The sequence below is a fragment of the Zalophus californianus genome, chromosome 7, assembly GCF_009762305.2.
Source record: "Zalophus californianus isolate mZalCal1 chromosome 7, mZalCal1.pri.v2, whole genome shotgun sequence".
NCBI lineage: Eukaryota > Metazoa > Chordata > Mammalia > Carnivora > Otariidae > Zalophus > Zalophus californianus.
This window is the reverse complement of record NC_045601.1, coordinates 95102210-95118208: the sequence shown is the minus strand read 5'-3', so window position 1 is coordinate 95118208 and position 15999 is coordinate 95102210. Positions and strand designations below refer to the sequence as shown.

The window sequence follows — 15999 nt, the reverse complement described above, 5'->3', positions numbered from 1 at the left end:
CCCATAGCAGGAGGACACATGGTAAGAGATGGCTGGATGGATGCAGGGGCCAAGATGATGCAGAATCTCATGAACTTCTTCAAGGACTCTGAATGTTTTTCTAAGAACTATGGAAAACCAGTGAAATGCATCAAGGAGGATTACAGGAGACTAAGTGATCAGATCTGAGGTTAGATGTAGAAGAAATCTCAAGTGGTTAAAGTATTCCCACAGAATCCAGGTAGGGAACCAGAGTCGCTTGCAAAAGAAGGTGGCAGTGGTGGTGAGAAGTAGACAGTCCAGGTGATATCTAGGAGGTCAAATCCATAGAACCAAGGGGTGAGGGCACGGATGAGAGTCAACACAGAGAGCAAAAAAAGTCAGCAGGCAACCCTGAAAAACTCCTGACATGTACTGGCCTTGTGGCTGAGTCTGCGGACGGAGCTGAGCAGGAACAGCCCACGAAACAGGAGGAACACCAGGCCAGTGAAGTGCCATAAAAGCTGAAGAAAAATAGTAGGATTTCAAGAAGAAAAGAATGGACAGTAGGGCCAAAGACTGAGAAGAAAAAAAGAGGCCTGAAAAATGCCCACTGGATTTAGCCACATGGAAGTCATTCATGACCTCAGAAGAGTTCTGGGGGATTATGGGGCCAGAGGCCACATTAGAGTCGGGTGAGGAATAAATACGGAGTGAAGAAATGAAAATGGAGGGTTCAGACAACTCTTTCGAGAAGTCTGGCCTTTAAGGAAAGCAATGATGGAAGGCAGTAGATGGAAAAAAGCACAGAGTTAAGAGAGAAGTTCTGTTTGTTGTTTTATGAGCAAAGAGGCTTTGGAGTACTTAAAATCCAAGGAGAAAGATCTGAGCTAGGAAGGAGGGGTACAGGCCTTGGATGGGGGAAAGAGGATTCCTCTCAAACAGGAGCAAAGATGGGCTAGGATGGGTGCAAACGAAGGCAGCTTTGTGTCTTTGGTAGGAAAAAGAAAGACATTTCACTTGCTGGCTTCGATATTGTCTGAGAGCAGGAGTGCAGATCACCAGTTGACAGTGAGGGAGGAAAAGGCAGTGTGAGGGAGAGAAGGGGTGAATTAACATGGGTAGAAAAAGACTGCTGGTCGGAACCAGTTGAAGCTGGTCATCATGGAGTCACAGTGAAACCAGTCTGCTCTGAAAGCTGACTTTCTCTGGTGTGCTTCACTCCTTGAGTACGTGCACTGACAGAGCAGATAGCTGGGCGCATACAGGGTCAGGCTTGGCCAGAAAACTGGTACATACTTGACAACATGCAAGGAACTGAAAAGGATTCTGGGGAAGCTAAAAACAAAACAACAACAACAACAACAACAAAAAACCCTTCATTTACCTAGAAATCAGTCTTAGAACAACCTCTGTACTCCAGAACACTACGCGTCTACTCACACCCAGAAGCGCGAAGCCAGGGGTGTCACTCAACATCTGTTCTTCTGTAGATCACACAATAACAATGTGCATTAAATATGCCTCACTTATCCTATGACAGTAGAGTAGTTGCCATAACAAATTCCTGTAGATGACTGTTGGGATGAAATCATGTTCAGGCTTAGCACGGTCCTACTGTTCTTATTGGTGCAAAAAGCCTCTCATCTTGGCCCCCTCCCCTCAGCAGAAAAAAAAAAAAAGACCTGTAATATGGTCTTCGCCTCCCCCTGGCAAGTAAATGTGGACATGCAAGAGATCCACCCACAGTTTTGTAAGTGGGTGTAGGTATTCCTTTATGCTCATATTTGGGCACATATTGTTGAAAGACACAAAGCTATGAAGGTAATTTTCCCTTTTCTCAAAACTAAATGCCTCAATTTATTTCAAATTCTCTTCCTATTTTTTCTACAAAATGACTGTACCAACAAGACAGAGAGCAAAGAATGCAAAACATGATGATTTACAGAGAGCTTTGTTTGTACTTCAAGACTGGAATCCAACGTTGGAAATTAAAAGATACCTAATAAATTACAAGTCTCAATTCACAAAGAGCAATTAACCCCGTAACAGCCTCATACACTCTAACAAATACAGAGAATAGTATTGATATTGACAGAGAAGTAACTCCTTCAATACCTATATTTCAGTGAACTTAAGTAAACCTTAGTCACTAGGGGATAAATACTCCTCCAAAAGGGGATAAATCACTTATTTTTTACTCTGATAGAAAATAAAATATTAAACCACTTCATATCTCAAAATAACAAAGGAATATGAATCCGAAAATGAGTCAAAGCAGTATTGCAACAAAACAGATGGACCTCTCAAAGAAAAATAGATGGAGAGAAGACATGTTAGCTGTTCCTACAACATAAGGGAAATCTTAGTGTTAGAGACAGGTAAGAGCATGCAGACAGGAGCCAGGACAAAGAAGCCTATGTCAGGTTTCCAAGGAAGGGGAGTCTTCCATCAAAGCCCAGCCCCTGTTGCGCTGTACGGTCACGTGCCCTGCCCTGAGTGGGTCAGCAGCAGCACTTAGGGAGGAAAGGAATCTGACGTTTATCACATACTTCCTAACTCTCTGGCGTTGTGATAAGGCATCTTCTCATATGTTATCTCAAGACAGCCCCCACTGCTGGCATTCTAACTTCCGAAATAATACATCACTCTGAAATTTGCCAACTTATTTGATCATTTTTCCCCTAAACTCTTAACACATACATGCTTAGACTAACAGCTCACACACCAGAGGGAAACATAAGCCTGCAATTTCAGCTCTGGTGCATAGCTTAAAAGCTATTAAAAAAAACAAAAACACAATTTTATGAAGAAAAGGGTAAATGTTAAAAAGAACAGGGAAAAATGAATGGGGTTTAGATCTGCTAGAATGCATTAACAAAGTAAGGGAATGTTTCTCAAAGGCACCATGGAGGGGAAACAGTGCAGAGGGGGTATTTCAGTGCAATTCTTCTAGCAGACAATTCAGATATAGGTCTGAAAATTTTAAATGTATTACCCTTTGACCTAGAAATTCTACTTCTAGGACCTTATCAAAGCAACACATTCACTATCTGCACAAAGACACAAAGTCTAACACTTTTGAATAGCAAAGAACAAAATGTCCATCAATATGATGCTATTAAATTATGTTACATCTATACATTAGGATATGCTGCAGTATTTTTTTTTTTTTAAGATTTTACTTATTTATTTGACAGAGAGAGACACAGCATGAGAGGGAACACAAGCAGGGGGAGTGGGAGAGGGAGAAGCAGGCTTCCCGCTGAGCAGGGAGCCTGATGTGGAGCTCAATTCCAAGACCCTGGGATCATGACCTGAGCTGAAGGCAGACGCTTAACAACTGAGCCACCCAGGCGCCCCTACGCTGCAGTATTTTAAAGGAATAAGGTAAACCTATTTCTGCTGATATGGAAAGACATCCAAAATAAATTAAGGAGAAAGAAAAACGCGAAATAACATATATGCCATTCTCTCAACTCTGTTTTAGAAAAGATTATAATAATGCTCAAGAGTAGGTGCTTATGTAAATTATATCTCAACAGAGATGACCCTTCCCCCCCACCGAAAAATAAGTCATTGTATATGTGCAGAAAATTTCTGGAAGAATACAAAAGAAACTGAACAGTTGCCTCTAGGCAATGGGACTGGGAATCTGGTGAAAGAAATCACGTTTCAATGCATACCCTTTTATTTTATTTGAATGTTTTATTATGTTAATGTATTAACATTTTCTGTTGGTTGCTTTTTTTTTTTTAATCACAGATACAACAAAAAGTAGGGCTGTAGCAAGGAATACTTACTGTAGAAACTGCTATAAAATGTACCGGTTTTTCACGGTGAGCTCTGAGAATTTCAACTGTTTTGAGTTTATTTGATAAGGTAAATAAGCAATTTGATTTTGCCTCACAAAGTGAAATACTTGTGACTTTTTTTTAATGGATATTAACTAGATTTATTATGGTCATCATTTTGCAGTATATACAAATACCAAATTTGTACACCTGAAACTAATATAATGTTGTATGTCAATTGTACCTCAATTTAAAAAAAAGACTTTTCTGATGATAATGTGATTTTATTTTTTTTTTTTAAGATTTTATTTATTTGACAGAGAGAGAGAGAGACAGCGAGAGCAGGAACACAAGCAGGGGGAGTGGGAGAGGGAGAAGCAGGCTTCCTGCCAAGCAGGGAGCCTGATGTGGGACTCGATCCCAGTACCCTAGGATCATGACCTGAGCTGAAGGCAGATGCTCAATGACTGAGCCACCCAGGCGCCCGATAATGTGATTTTAAAAATATTATAAAAATTTATTTCACCTGTTTCTTTTTACTTTTTAAATATGGCTAATAGAACATTTAAAATGATGAACCATGAGAGACTATGGACTCCGAGAAACAGACTGAGGGTTTTGAGGGGGGGATGGGTTAGCCTGGTGATGGGTATTAAGGAGGGCCCGTTCTGCATGGAGCACTGGGTGTTATACACAAACAATGGATCGTGGAACACTACATCAAAAACTAATGATGTAATGCACGGTGATTAACAGAACATAATAAAATTAAATTAAATTTTTAAAAAAAGATACCTACTAATTCCCCTATTTAAAAGTCCATGTTCTAATCAGTTCTGTTCAATAGAAATACTTGTGACTTTTCAAAAAATTAATAACCTTCAGGGCTCTGTGTCTATGCCTAGCCAATGACCACACACAAAGCAGAGCCCATACTTGTGTGGTGTATGCACACACACATACACACCCTCATACCTCTGGGTTCTGCAGCCTAAGGGCGGACCTGGTTCTGAATGGAAAAAAATCACCTCATCAACACTAATCCAACTTCCTATGGGAACATTTCAAGCCCTAAGGGGCCTCCTCCCAGTATTAAACCAGTCCAATCCAGTTTAGCTTATAAGGTGTGCCTGAATCCAAGCATGTGGCTGAATCACAGGCCTCCAGGTCAGACTATTAAACAAGACTCTGACCACAGCCTTACAGTCTAATCTTCCCAATTACAGCATCTTTAAACATTTAAAATTAATGAAATATGATGGTCCCAATAAATTCTAATTCAAAATGCAAACAATGAACAAAATAACTGCTATCCAGCTACACTCAGACAAGTGAAAAATGTCTGGCTGCCTGATTAGAAAATATTTAAATGGCGTACTCCTGAATACCATCTATCTCAAAGTTGAGTCTTACCTGAGTAATATGTTTAAAACTTGCTTGTGAAAAGAAGGCCAGCGGCCTCAAAAGGAAATTTACATGAATGAACGGCAGCATAAATTATAAACAAGACTAGGACTAACAGATACTAGTAAGCAGAAATAATCTCTCTGCAAAATACCCCCCCACACACACACACATTTCAGTCTTGACATACTTAGCATCTTCCTCTACCACCACCTCAGGCTCGCCCAGCTCTACTACACATTTTGCACTGTTCTGTCTGGCCTGTGGGCGCACATTCGTGTTCATGCCTGCTCAGGCAGACATGTTTTCACAGTGAGTGCGGCTGTTTGGGAACTTGGCGTTCATCGATGTTCTAGGGTAGCTGTCTACATGCAGTGACTGATAAATTAAGACAAGTCAGGGGTTGGATTTCAAGCTAGAAGTCAGAGCTTTATTTCTTTCAAAGTAAATCAATTTTACTTTGATACTTGGGCACACTCTTAAATCAGAACACAGAAATATCAGTTGAACCTCCTGTTTGGAACACCTACTATGAAGAACGTGTGCTAAGGATGGGAATTTTAGTCCTCTATATCCAAACTCTACCCCAGAGTGATTAATCTACTAGAGTTTAGAATCCCGTGGCTGCGGATTCTCAGTTAATTCTACTTCTCTTGCTTTTAAGTTACGTACTCATCGAATGCTTTTGTGACATCCTTTTGATCCAAGTCCATCAAATCCAGTCTTCCTTGTTACTCTTTTCAATGAAACTTAAGGTTAGGGGCAAGAGTGAGGCTTATTTACCCGAGATCTCTTACCAGTTGCGGTTTGCAGTGAAAAGATTTTAATATGCTTTAAAGAAAACTTAAACTATACAAAGAAAACAAGTTCAAACTAGTACAGGTATATGGCAGTGTTATTATTTGAATTCTTTCCATTAAAAACTGAACATAACAAACAGACATTCCTAGAAGGAATTAGGAACAGCTTCCTAAGACAGAATTAATAGAAAACGATAGTGTTTGTATCATTAACTGATTTATTTATTATTTTTAATTAAAGTATAGTCAACATACAATGTTATATTAGTTTCAGATGTACAACATAGTGATTCTACAATATAGCACACTGTGCTCATGATAAGCATAGTTATAATCTGAATCACTGACCTATTTAAATAGATCCTATAGGGACGCCTGGGTGGCTCAGTCGGTTAGGTGTCCAACTCAGTTTCAGCTCAGGTCATGATCTCAGGGTCATGAGATTGAGCCCCGCATTGGGCTCCGCACTGGGCATGGAGCCTGCTTATGATTCTCTCTTCTCCCTCTCTGCCCCTCCCCTCAACTTGCATGTGCTCGCTCACTTGCTCTCTCTAGAAAAAATCCTATGGAACTTCGTAATCTCTTCCACTAAATCATACTACTTTATCGTTCTTATTAGCCTTTGTGTAATCCAGGCTCTTCACTTCTTTAGGATAATATGACATACCAAAACTATAGAACAGTTCATTTGTGGTTTTGCTCTTACTTATGCTAAGTGTTTTCATGTTCTCTTATTATCTACAATGTTCCTCACTACATTATGAGTTGTTGTGATGCTATTTTCGTTGATGGCTAATTCCAAGTTATGCAATTAATGTTGTTCCTCATTAATTTCCTACAAGGGACAAAGATCTTTAGTTGGCATTTATAAATGTACCACTATTCATTTAGTCATTTCTTAAATTCATCAAGAATTTTCATATATCTTTGCTGAATATCATTAGCTTTCAACGCTGCACTATCCAGTTGCTCAGGTCAACAGTTCCATTTCTTGATATCTAGTTTGCCTGCAGGGGATTATGATAAGTACTTATACAGAAGCCTATGAGGACTTGAGACTCCAGAGCAGTCACCTCCATCATTTAAAAGGTAGGTCATTTCCCTTTTGAGCCCCAGTTTCTTTATTTAATAATTTGATAACTTAATACAAAAATAAAAATGGAAATAGTGTCATCTCTTTCATAGGACAGTGACCATTTTAAAAGCTATCATATATAAAAACAGCTAACACAAAAATTGATACATGGTCAACAGTCTGCACATATTTCTTGGGGGCCTTCTATGTGACAGTTACTTTCTTTTTAACTTCAGGGATCATCTATAAATTAGTCTTACGATAAAAATTTCTCTTCATTTTTACTTCATGTTAGTAAAGTATTGCTTACTGGTATAAACAAACATTCTCTCCACTTCAAAAGTCATATTCTTATATGGGAGCACTAATAAAAATATATGCTGGACAGTCCAACTTAATGTACTTGATTAACTTTTGACAATATTTACAGTAATACAAAATCTGAAAGATGCTATTTCTCTGTTCCCACTTTAGATCAGTATTTCTAAACCGTCAGAAGATAATGTACATAAAAATCTGATGAGATCACTTACTACAAATGATATTGGTTTACTTTTCAATGACAAACAGTATCCATTTTCCTTCTAATCTCCAGAGAAATCTTTCATATTCTCTCTAGGGCATGTAAACTTGCTCCCTGAGGAGCCCACATCCCTCCTTCCAGCCACAGCAGCAATCTGAAGGTTCTTTCCTGCTAAGCATTCATTCCCTCTTAAGATCCTTATCAACCAAGTATTCCATACAGTTAGACTTGGTATTTGAGTAAAAACCAAACCCATGTGTCACCACCTCAGATCATTTTTATTACATAAGTCACATTGAACTCATATAAAAAAGGTCTTTTTATCCAAAAACTACACCCAAAACCCAATTAAGTGGATATGTTCCTATGGCAAATCCAAATACATTACAAAATTTATGGAAATAATTATCAAGTAAAAACAACTATAAATTACACACTACTCTCTAAATGTGATTACTACTGTCCAATATCCAAAAATCTGCTTATAGGGATTTTATAATTGTTTATAACTTTCTCATTTCCCTTTAGTATTTTAAGGCATTCAACAGTGAAAATTATGTGTAGTTCAACCCTATCCATTTAATTCTTACACATGCTAGAAGAAAAAAACGTGATTGTTTTTTAAGTAAAAAGAAAAGCCTGAGGACCTTAGCTAAAAATACAGTTCCACACATGAAAGATTTCTTCCAGTGAAAAAGGCCACTGTAATATTTTACGAGGCACAGGATAACTTAACAAACTTCAGCAACAAAGAAATCTTGTGAGCACTTAAACCTGATACTCCCTATTTTTACCATGAATTCTAACAAGGAAAAACAAAGCCAACTAGGAAATCAAAATTCAAAGTTAAAGCTAAACAATCTTCTAAAATGATCACTCCACCAGATTAAAAGTTCAAAACAAATAACATTCACAAGATCTAAATTCCCTCCTAAAGCAATATGAGCTCTGTAACATTAAACTTCCCCAGGAAATTTCACCATCTCTGACAATGACTTATTTAAGTACTTAGGAGAAAAATGCACAGCATGCATCCACTAATTTGTACTTCTACTCTTTCACAAGTATTAAAGAGACAATGTCTAGAGACCATTGTTTTTAAAAGTCAATTATTTTAGAAGAATAGCTGGCTTCTAAATGCTTTGCTTCTACTTAAAACACTTCAAAGAGAAAAGAGCACACCCTCAAAGATGCATCATGACATAAATCCTTCAGGTATAACAATCCAAATATGTTTATTCAAAGGCCAAGAAGATCTTATCATCCCAGGTATAAAATGTGCCCAGCTACAAAGCCTTCTGATGGCTTCATGTTTTAAGTCACACGAGAAGTGCATTGTGATAATTGAAATGTAACCACTAAACCCTCTTCGCACTGTGTTACTCAAGGAGATCTGGTACTTTCTTTTCAGCATGTGTAGGCAAGTTGATTCTGGCTTTTTTTTTTAATCAGGCAGACTATACCTACCTGTACTGAAATGGTGTTCCATAAAGGAAGCAAACTACTACAGTGTTTTAAAGGGGCTTGGAGTGTGGATGCGTGGGAGATTCGTTACAGTGTTACTGACGGTGAAATTTCCAAAATAAAAATGAGAGAAAGAGAAGAAGGGGAGAGAAAAGGGTAGTGAAAGGAAAAACATAAAGAGAAAGGAGAGAAACGGAGAGAATGGGATTTTAAATCATGCAGACCTGGGTTAAAATCTCAGCTCTATAATGTATTAGTAGCGTAACCTTGGCAAATCCAAGGCTCCTCCTCTGTGAAAGTGGGATAAACAACAGTCCCTGTTTTGTGGGATTGTTGGGAGACCTGAATGAGATAACATATGGAAAGCAATGAACAGAATGCCTCACGTATAGAAAGTTAACAAAATATTAACTACTCTATATAATTACTGTTTTTACCAAATAAGTTTGTTAGTCTAATGAGTTATAGCTTCAGCTTATCCTATCTAGGAAGACAGTTTTTGACTACATGATGTAATTTTTGCAAAACTAAGAAAAGTAACTGAGATCAAGAAATACATTGTTTTCAGTAAATATTTCCTGGGGATCTAGCTCCTTATAAGACAACAAAAGCATGGAGTCAAAAACCAGAGGCCCGGGGTCTGAATCTCAAAGCTGCCTCTTGCTGGCTATGTGACTATATGCAAGTTTTACTCTGTGCCACAGTTTTTATGTCAACTGAGGATGATAATATTCCTGCAGGGATGTTGTGAAGACTAAATAAGTTAATACACGTAAAAACTGCTTAGGATAGTGTCTGGCACTTAGTAAGTGCTTTGTCAGTATTAACTGGGATTTGCTGTTAATAATTCTCAGCATTTGGGGGGCCTGGCTGGCTCAGTCAGAAGAGCACCTACTCTTGATTTTGGGGTTGTGAGTTCGAGCCCCATGCTGGGTGGAGAGATGAATAAATAAAACAAATAAACTTTAAAAAAATAATAATAATTCATACCAGAAAACTGTTAACCACCCCAAAGTTGGCCACTTTTGAACCCCGCTACTCACTAGAGTTACGAGGAGACTCTAATTTGGACATGTGCGAGCTCTAAATTGGAACTAAACCCTCACCCTACCATTCATCAGTCCTCCGTATGCACAACTGAGCTCATCCAAGATTCTATATTGTCAGAGCTTACTGTCCTCCAAGTTACCAGCAAAATCCAAAGGCATATTATAGCTGTGTGAGTCTGTGTGTATGCACAAGTTTAGAGTGATGATCTTGGAGCGGTGGGAATGTGATGCTTCTACTTGTGTCTGGTCTGTATTTTCTAACTTTCTGCCATGCACATGTATTGCTTTTGTAATAATAAAAGGTTATTTTGAAATTTGGAAATGGAAGAAACACTTCTCATATTTGTCTGAGAAAAAAGACCCCACCAATTCCATACCTGTATTTATGAATGATGGCATTAAATAGTTTTCCATCTCTCCAGCAGGTAGTGAAATTTTCACACCGTATTCCAGCGTAACCCTCTGTTGCCTGCTGTGTCCATAGTAGCAATCTCTCCTTAGCAGACATATCCTCTGACTCTCCAGTAACATGGATATCAGATATCTAAATATAATAGAAAGCGTTAAAACATTAGGAAGAAAGCTAGCTCAGACTGAGAACCTACTATGTGCCCAGAACTTCGCAAGTATTATTTTACTTAATCCTCATAATTCTCACTGGAAAGCTAAGTATATTTTTCCCATTTTACATATAGGGAACCTGAGTTTCAAAGAGGTTCATAGATAGAAAACTAGGATTTAACCCAAGCATCTAGTTTTTTCATTATGCCAAAATGTCACAGCGTTGAAAATTCCAATTTTCAATGAGATTCCTCTTTACTAATCAGATGGGTTAAAACAACTCAACCAAATGTTTTTCCAAGTTCAAGATCAAAAGTAAAACCTACAAATTAATCTATATTACTACCCTCAGAGGAGGACTTGATCCAACAGGTATTCTGTATAAAGAACGAAGAAAGTCCCCAATTTACTACATTACATAACAATTTGACGTAAAGTCTCTTTAACTTTCTCATGATTCCTTGCGTAGCTTACTCAACATGAAATCTGATTTAACTGACTTTTCCCTATACTTTACTTGTTTTCATTAAATTTTCTAAAAGTCTCTTCCACTAAATAAAACAGATCACCAGTTCACATGATTTACATTTACATAAGGGTCCTACTTAATCTGCAGATAATGACATTAAGGCACAAAGTGACTCTACCAGGGGTCACACAGTGATTCCAAAGCTGGGATTAACACCAACAGACAACTGTTCCACCAAATCAGTGCAGGATGCAAAGCCAAGGGATCAAGGAGCCAGGCGGGAAGCCAGGATCAAGATGAGTAAATAAGGAGTTGGAAGCAATACATGGGGAGTCACAAATCATCTTGTAATAGGAAAAACATCAGTAAAGTCATGAGATTGGCTTCTAAACCTGGCCACTAGTCCCAGAGCTTTGAATAATTCATTTCATGTCTGTGAGCCAACTTCCTCATCTATAAAATGAGGAGGTAGGAGGTAGAGACAGATCATGTTTAAGACTCTTTTCAGTCTCAAGTCCTACTCAGAGACTAAATACAGCACAGAAGTCAGGGGTCAAAACAGGCAGAGTCAAACAACTGAAAGCAGAAAATTTTAAAAACCTAGACTGAAGAAAGCCTTTTACGTACAGCAGTGCAAGGCTCAAACAGGAAGCCCTTTATTCCTCCCAGCTGCCACAAGGGCTGAAGGCATGGCCCACCGGGGACCCAGTGCAGGCTGCGGCAGTTAAAGTCCACGCCAGGCCTGGCAGTCCCTAACAACACCACATGGACATGCCGGCAGGGGCCACACACACCCTTTCTCCACTATTCAGCACAGACATGCTCCTTGACAGATAATTGGAAAGTGGAGCACAGTGTCTCAATTTATTTTTTTAAAGATTTTTATTTATTTACTTGAGAAAGAGAGCATGAGTGGGGGGGAGGGGCAGAGGGACAGGGAGAAGCAGGCTCCCTGCTGAGCAGGAAGCCCCACATGGGGCTCAATCCCAGGACCCTGGGATCATGACCTGAGCCAAAGGCAGACGCTTAACTGACTGAGCAACCCAGGCATTCCCCATAAGTGTCTCAATTTAATCATCTTTCCTAAGAATCTGTGCTAATCTCCATAGCATGGAAAGAACTATGTGCACACATGAACACATTATATATAATATACAGGAAGAAATCCTTTTTCTTTTTTTAACATGGAGAAAAAGAGCAGAAAAACCACTAATATTCTTCCATCCAACTTCCAACTGATATTCTAATCTAAAATTATGCTAGAGAGGGGTGCCTGGGTGGCTCAGTCAGTTAAGCTTCCAACTCTTGATTTTGGTTCACATCATGATCTCAGAGTCCTGAGATCCAGCCCCACCTTGGCTCTGCATTCAGCCTGGAGTCCGCTTAGGATTCTCTCTCCGTCTCCCTCTGCCCCACCCCCAACTTGTACACTTTCTCTCATTCTCTAAATAAATTAATAAATAAGATTTTTAAAAATCAATAAATAAAATTATGCTGGAGAGCCTTTCTGGCACATCCCGGGAGTTTAAATCCTATCTCCACCATTTATGTTCCAGTCACTCAACTGCTTTAAGACCATTCTCTGGGGGCACTTGGGTGGCTCAGTCATTAAGCGTCTGCCTTCGGCTCAGGTCATGATCCCAGGATCCTGGGATCGAGCCCCGCATTGGGGTCTCTGCTCAGCAGGAACCTGCTTCTCCCTCTCCCACTCCCCCTGTTTGTGTTCCCTCTCTTGCTGTGTCTCTCTCTGTCAAATAAATAAATAAAATCTTTAAGAAAAAAAAAAGACCATTCTCTGACTTGTAAAATCATGATGGTAATTGTTACTACACTGTGTTGCGAGAATGTAACAACATGAACATGGCATAATATCAGCAATTTGATCGTGGTTTTTATCATTCTGTTTTGACAAAGGGGGAAGCAAAAACTTGGTTGTATTATTCTCCCAATTCCCCTACTATGAAGGGAAGTAAAAAATAAAGTTTTTAAATTTGCTGCTCAAACAAATCAAAATCTATAAAAACCAGAGTTCAGAGAAATGAATCTAGGAAACGGTGCACAAGAAAGTTGAGCCTCCAGGTAAAATCTGACAACAGGTTCCTCTTAGCCTTTACGAATTGTAAGATCAACTGCTTCTGGAAACCCTTATAACAGCACGGGAGCTACAAGGGTAGTAATTACAACTATATAAAGAAAAGGAAGGTAACTGGAGAGAGGGGGAACTATTTTCTGCAGGTGGAGAACCATCCCAGTCCAGTCACTGAATTACCTATTCACGAGGGAAGTCAGTAAGTTTTGACTACAAGGTAAGTTTAATAGGTTCAAGTGCTCCACAGCACTTTACCCGGGAAGGATATTAAAGGAAGGGGAGTTTAGAGGATGAAAACGGTCAAATATCAACCAGGAGAAAGTAATCTTATGAAATAAGTTTCCAGGGGATGAATTTGAGATTATTACTCCCACACACACTATTTCAGACTGTTACACATGCACACACTATTTAAAAACCTGTGATTTTCAAATGTTATGAACCAAACTTTAACATATCAAAGACTGCTCATATTCAGTTTTTCCTGTTATTTCCAATTACTTGAGTATTATTCCTACAAGGAAACTCTGGGTATTTTTTAAAATGTCCTGTTACCATTAACCACTACCTCTCTGAGTATATCAAACTTTTCATAATACTGCGCAACCGAAACCAAAATGAAAAATAAGTTAAACTCTAAAAATTAAGTCTGTAGTCATCACTGATGACCCCTGATTTAAAATCTGTGCATTCAGCAAATCAGCTTGAATCCTCCATCAGTGACAGGTCAGGTCTGATTCCAGGAAGTAATCAAGCTTCCTCCCTTCAAATCCTGGAGGCAGTTCGAAGATCTGAGAAGGCATGCATTCACGCCACCTGGACTCAGATTCCAACTCCAACAGCAGAATTATGAACGAGAGCCATTCACACCATCGTTCTAAAATCCATTTTCTTCATTTTGAAAACTTACATGATGACCTCATCACTTCTACCTCCTTGAGTGGTTCTACAGATTCCATAAAATAAATCGACATCAAACGCTTCGCACAGTGCCTGGCATGTAGAAACCTCTATAAATGTTAGCTATTCCCGCTGCAATTTTATTAGCCATGCTTGCCGCTTAACGTTTCTCCCCAACAATCTGTCAGCTAGCACCAAAAACAAAGTCCTTTCTTGCCACGTTCCTTTGGGAAACTCGAAGCCCTCGTGCCTCACATCCAGGTCATTGCTGGCTCCCACCCAAATGCAGGCTCTTCCTGTCGTGGAGCCTCCCGTGACTGTATGTCATGCTTCATCTCTCCTGACCCGGTTTGACACCATTCTCAAGCTTTCCAGAAATGTCTATTCTGTGGTAAACAAAGTCTCTCACCTCTTCTGAACCTCACACCACTTCTACCATTTTACTGAACCAGGTCTGCCCCTCTTGCCCCAGGTCAAGTCCCACCCACGCCCCCGGCCCGTAGCAGGGCAAGTGTAGTCCAACTCCCCCAGTGACGCACAACCAATAGTTTTCCAACCATGACCCAATACGTCCCAAGACCTCATTTTTACATCACAGGCCACTCTTGTACTACCACCTTCTTCTCCTTAAAAATGATCCCGCACACACCCCCCCCACCCTCCGCAAAGATCCAACACCTGGCTCAGCGTGTACCTGTCTCCCTCACAGTCCACCTTCTCTCCACACCTACTGCTAACATCCTGGATCTCAGCATCTTATGCCAGAACTACCGCAGTTAAGACATTTAACTTCTAATAGTGAGTTCCTGTTCTTCTTCTACTTTCATTCTCTATCCCCAGCTAAACCACTCATCTGGCTTCATCGACATCTCACATTCCTTGACTTGTCCAGTTGGGTCCCACTCTATGAGCCCTCTTCTACCTTCACCTCCTCCTCTATCTGGCCTGTATGACAGGATCCACCACTTCAAATACCTTCTCCTTGCCCTGCAACCCCCTGGCCAAAGCCCAATCCTGATCAAGTCAGCTGTAAGCCTCCTCTACTCGTGCCCTATGCTCTAAGCTCCACAGGAAAACCATAGTCCCATGTGGTCTGCTGCCACCATAAATTCCAGCTTCGCAATTCAGCTAAGTGCTCTAAGAAACCTAGCACTTCTTCTTGATGTCCTAATTGGCCAGTTTTTCCATCCTTCACAATATCTCTTTCAATATTCTTTACCATTTGCAAAAACTCCCTAACCCCATACCCCCTTATGTTTCACAATCACTTTTTTATCTCCTTCTTTATAAAGAAAATAGCAACATGAGTAAGAACTCCCTCCCTTCCCTGCCCTGCTACCCACAAATTTGGCTTCCACATGACCTGCTTTCCTCCTGTGCTCAGAATCCTTCCACCTCCTGCCTTCCTGGGAGTCTCACTCTATCAATCATTCCCTCTTCATCTGGGTCTCTGCTCTCAGTACTTAAAATGCCCAACTCTCTTCCATCCTAAAATAAATAAGCTTCATAAACTCAATTCCCTCTTTACTTATCATTGTCTCTCTCTCTTCCCAGTAAAGCAACTGAAAAAAAAAAACCCTCTGTATTTTTTGTCTTTTTAAAAAATAGATTTTATTTTTGTATTTTTTACCTTTATTATCTTTACCTGTCAACCTGTTGTGGCTTGGCTTCCATCCCAATCACTCCACTAAAACTAAGTAGCAGTGAGCGAACAAGAAAGTGAGGGAGGTTCCTGCTCATGACTTGATTTTCCCAATGAAAAAAGGAAATCAGATGGTGAAAAGTAACAGAGGAAGTGGTGGGCACAAAAAGAGGGAGGTCACATGACACCTGAAGAGCTCAAAGATATGGTGAGCAATCATCTACTGCCTCCTCTTCCATAGTCTCACTTATTCACTAAGCACTCACAAATG

The 15999-nt window shown here is 39.7% G+C and overlaps 1 protein-coding gene across 24 annotated transcripts in view; it reads right to left on the bottom strand.

Annotated features, from left to right (window-relative positions):
• DST (dystonin) overlaps positions 1-15999 on the bottom strand; it is a 486661-nt gene that overhangs the window by 191207 nt on the left and 279455 nt on the right. For all 24 annotated transcript variants that reach the window (XM_027601381.2, XM_027601378.2, XM_027601372.2 and 21 more), the window contains one exon: positions 10445-10611. In XM_027601381.2, the coding sequence (XP_027457182.2) occupies positions 10445-10611 (167 nt within the window). The remainder of the gene's footprint in view (positions 1-10444; positions 10612-15999) is intronic.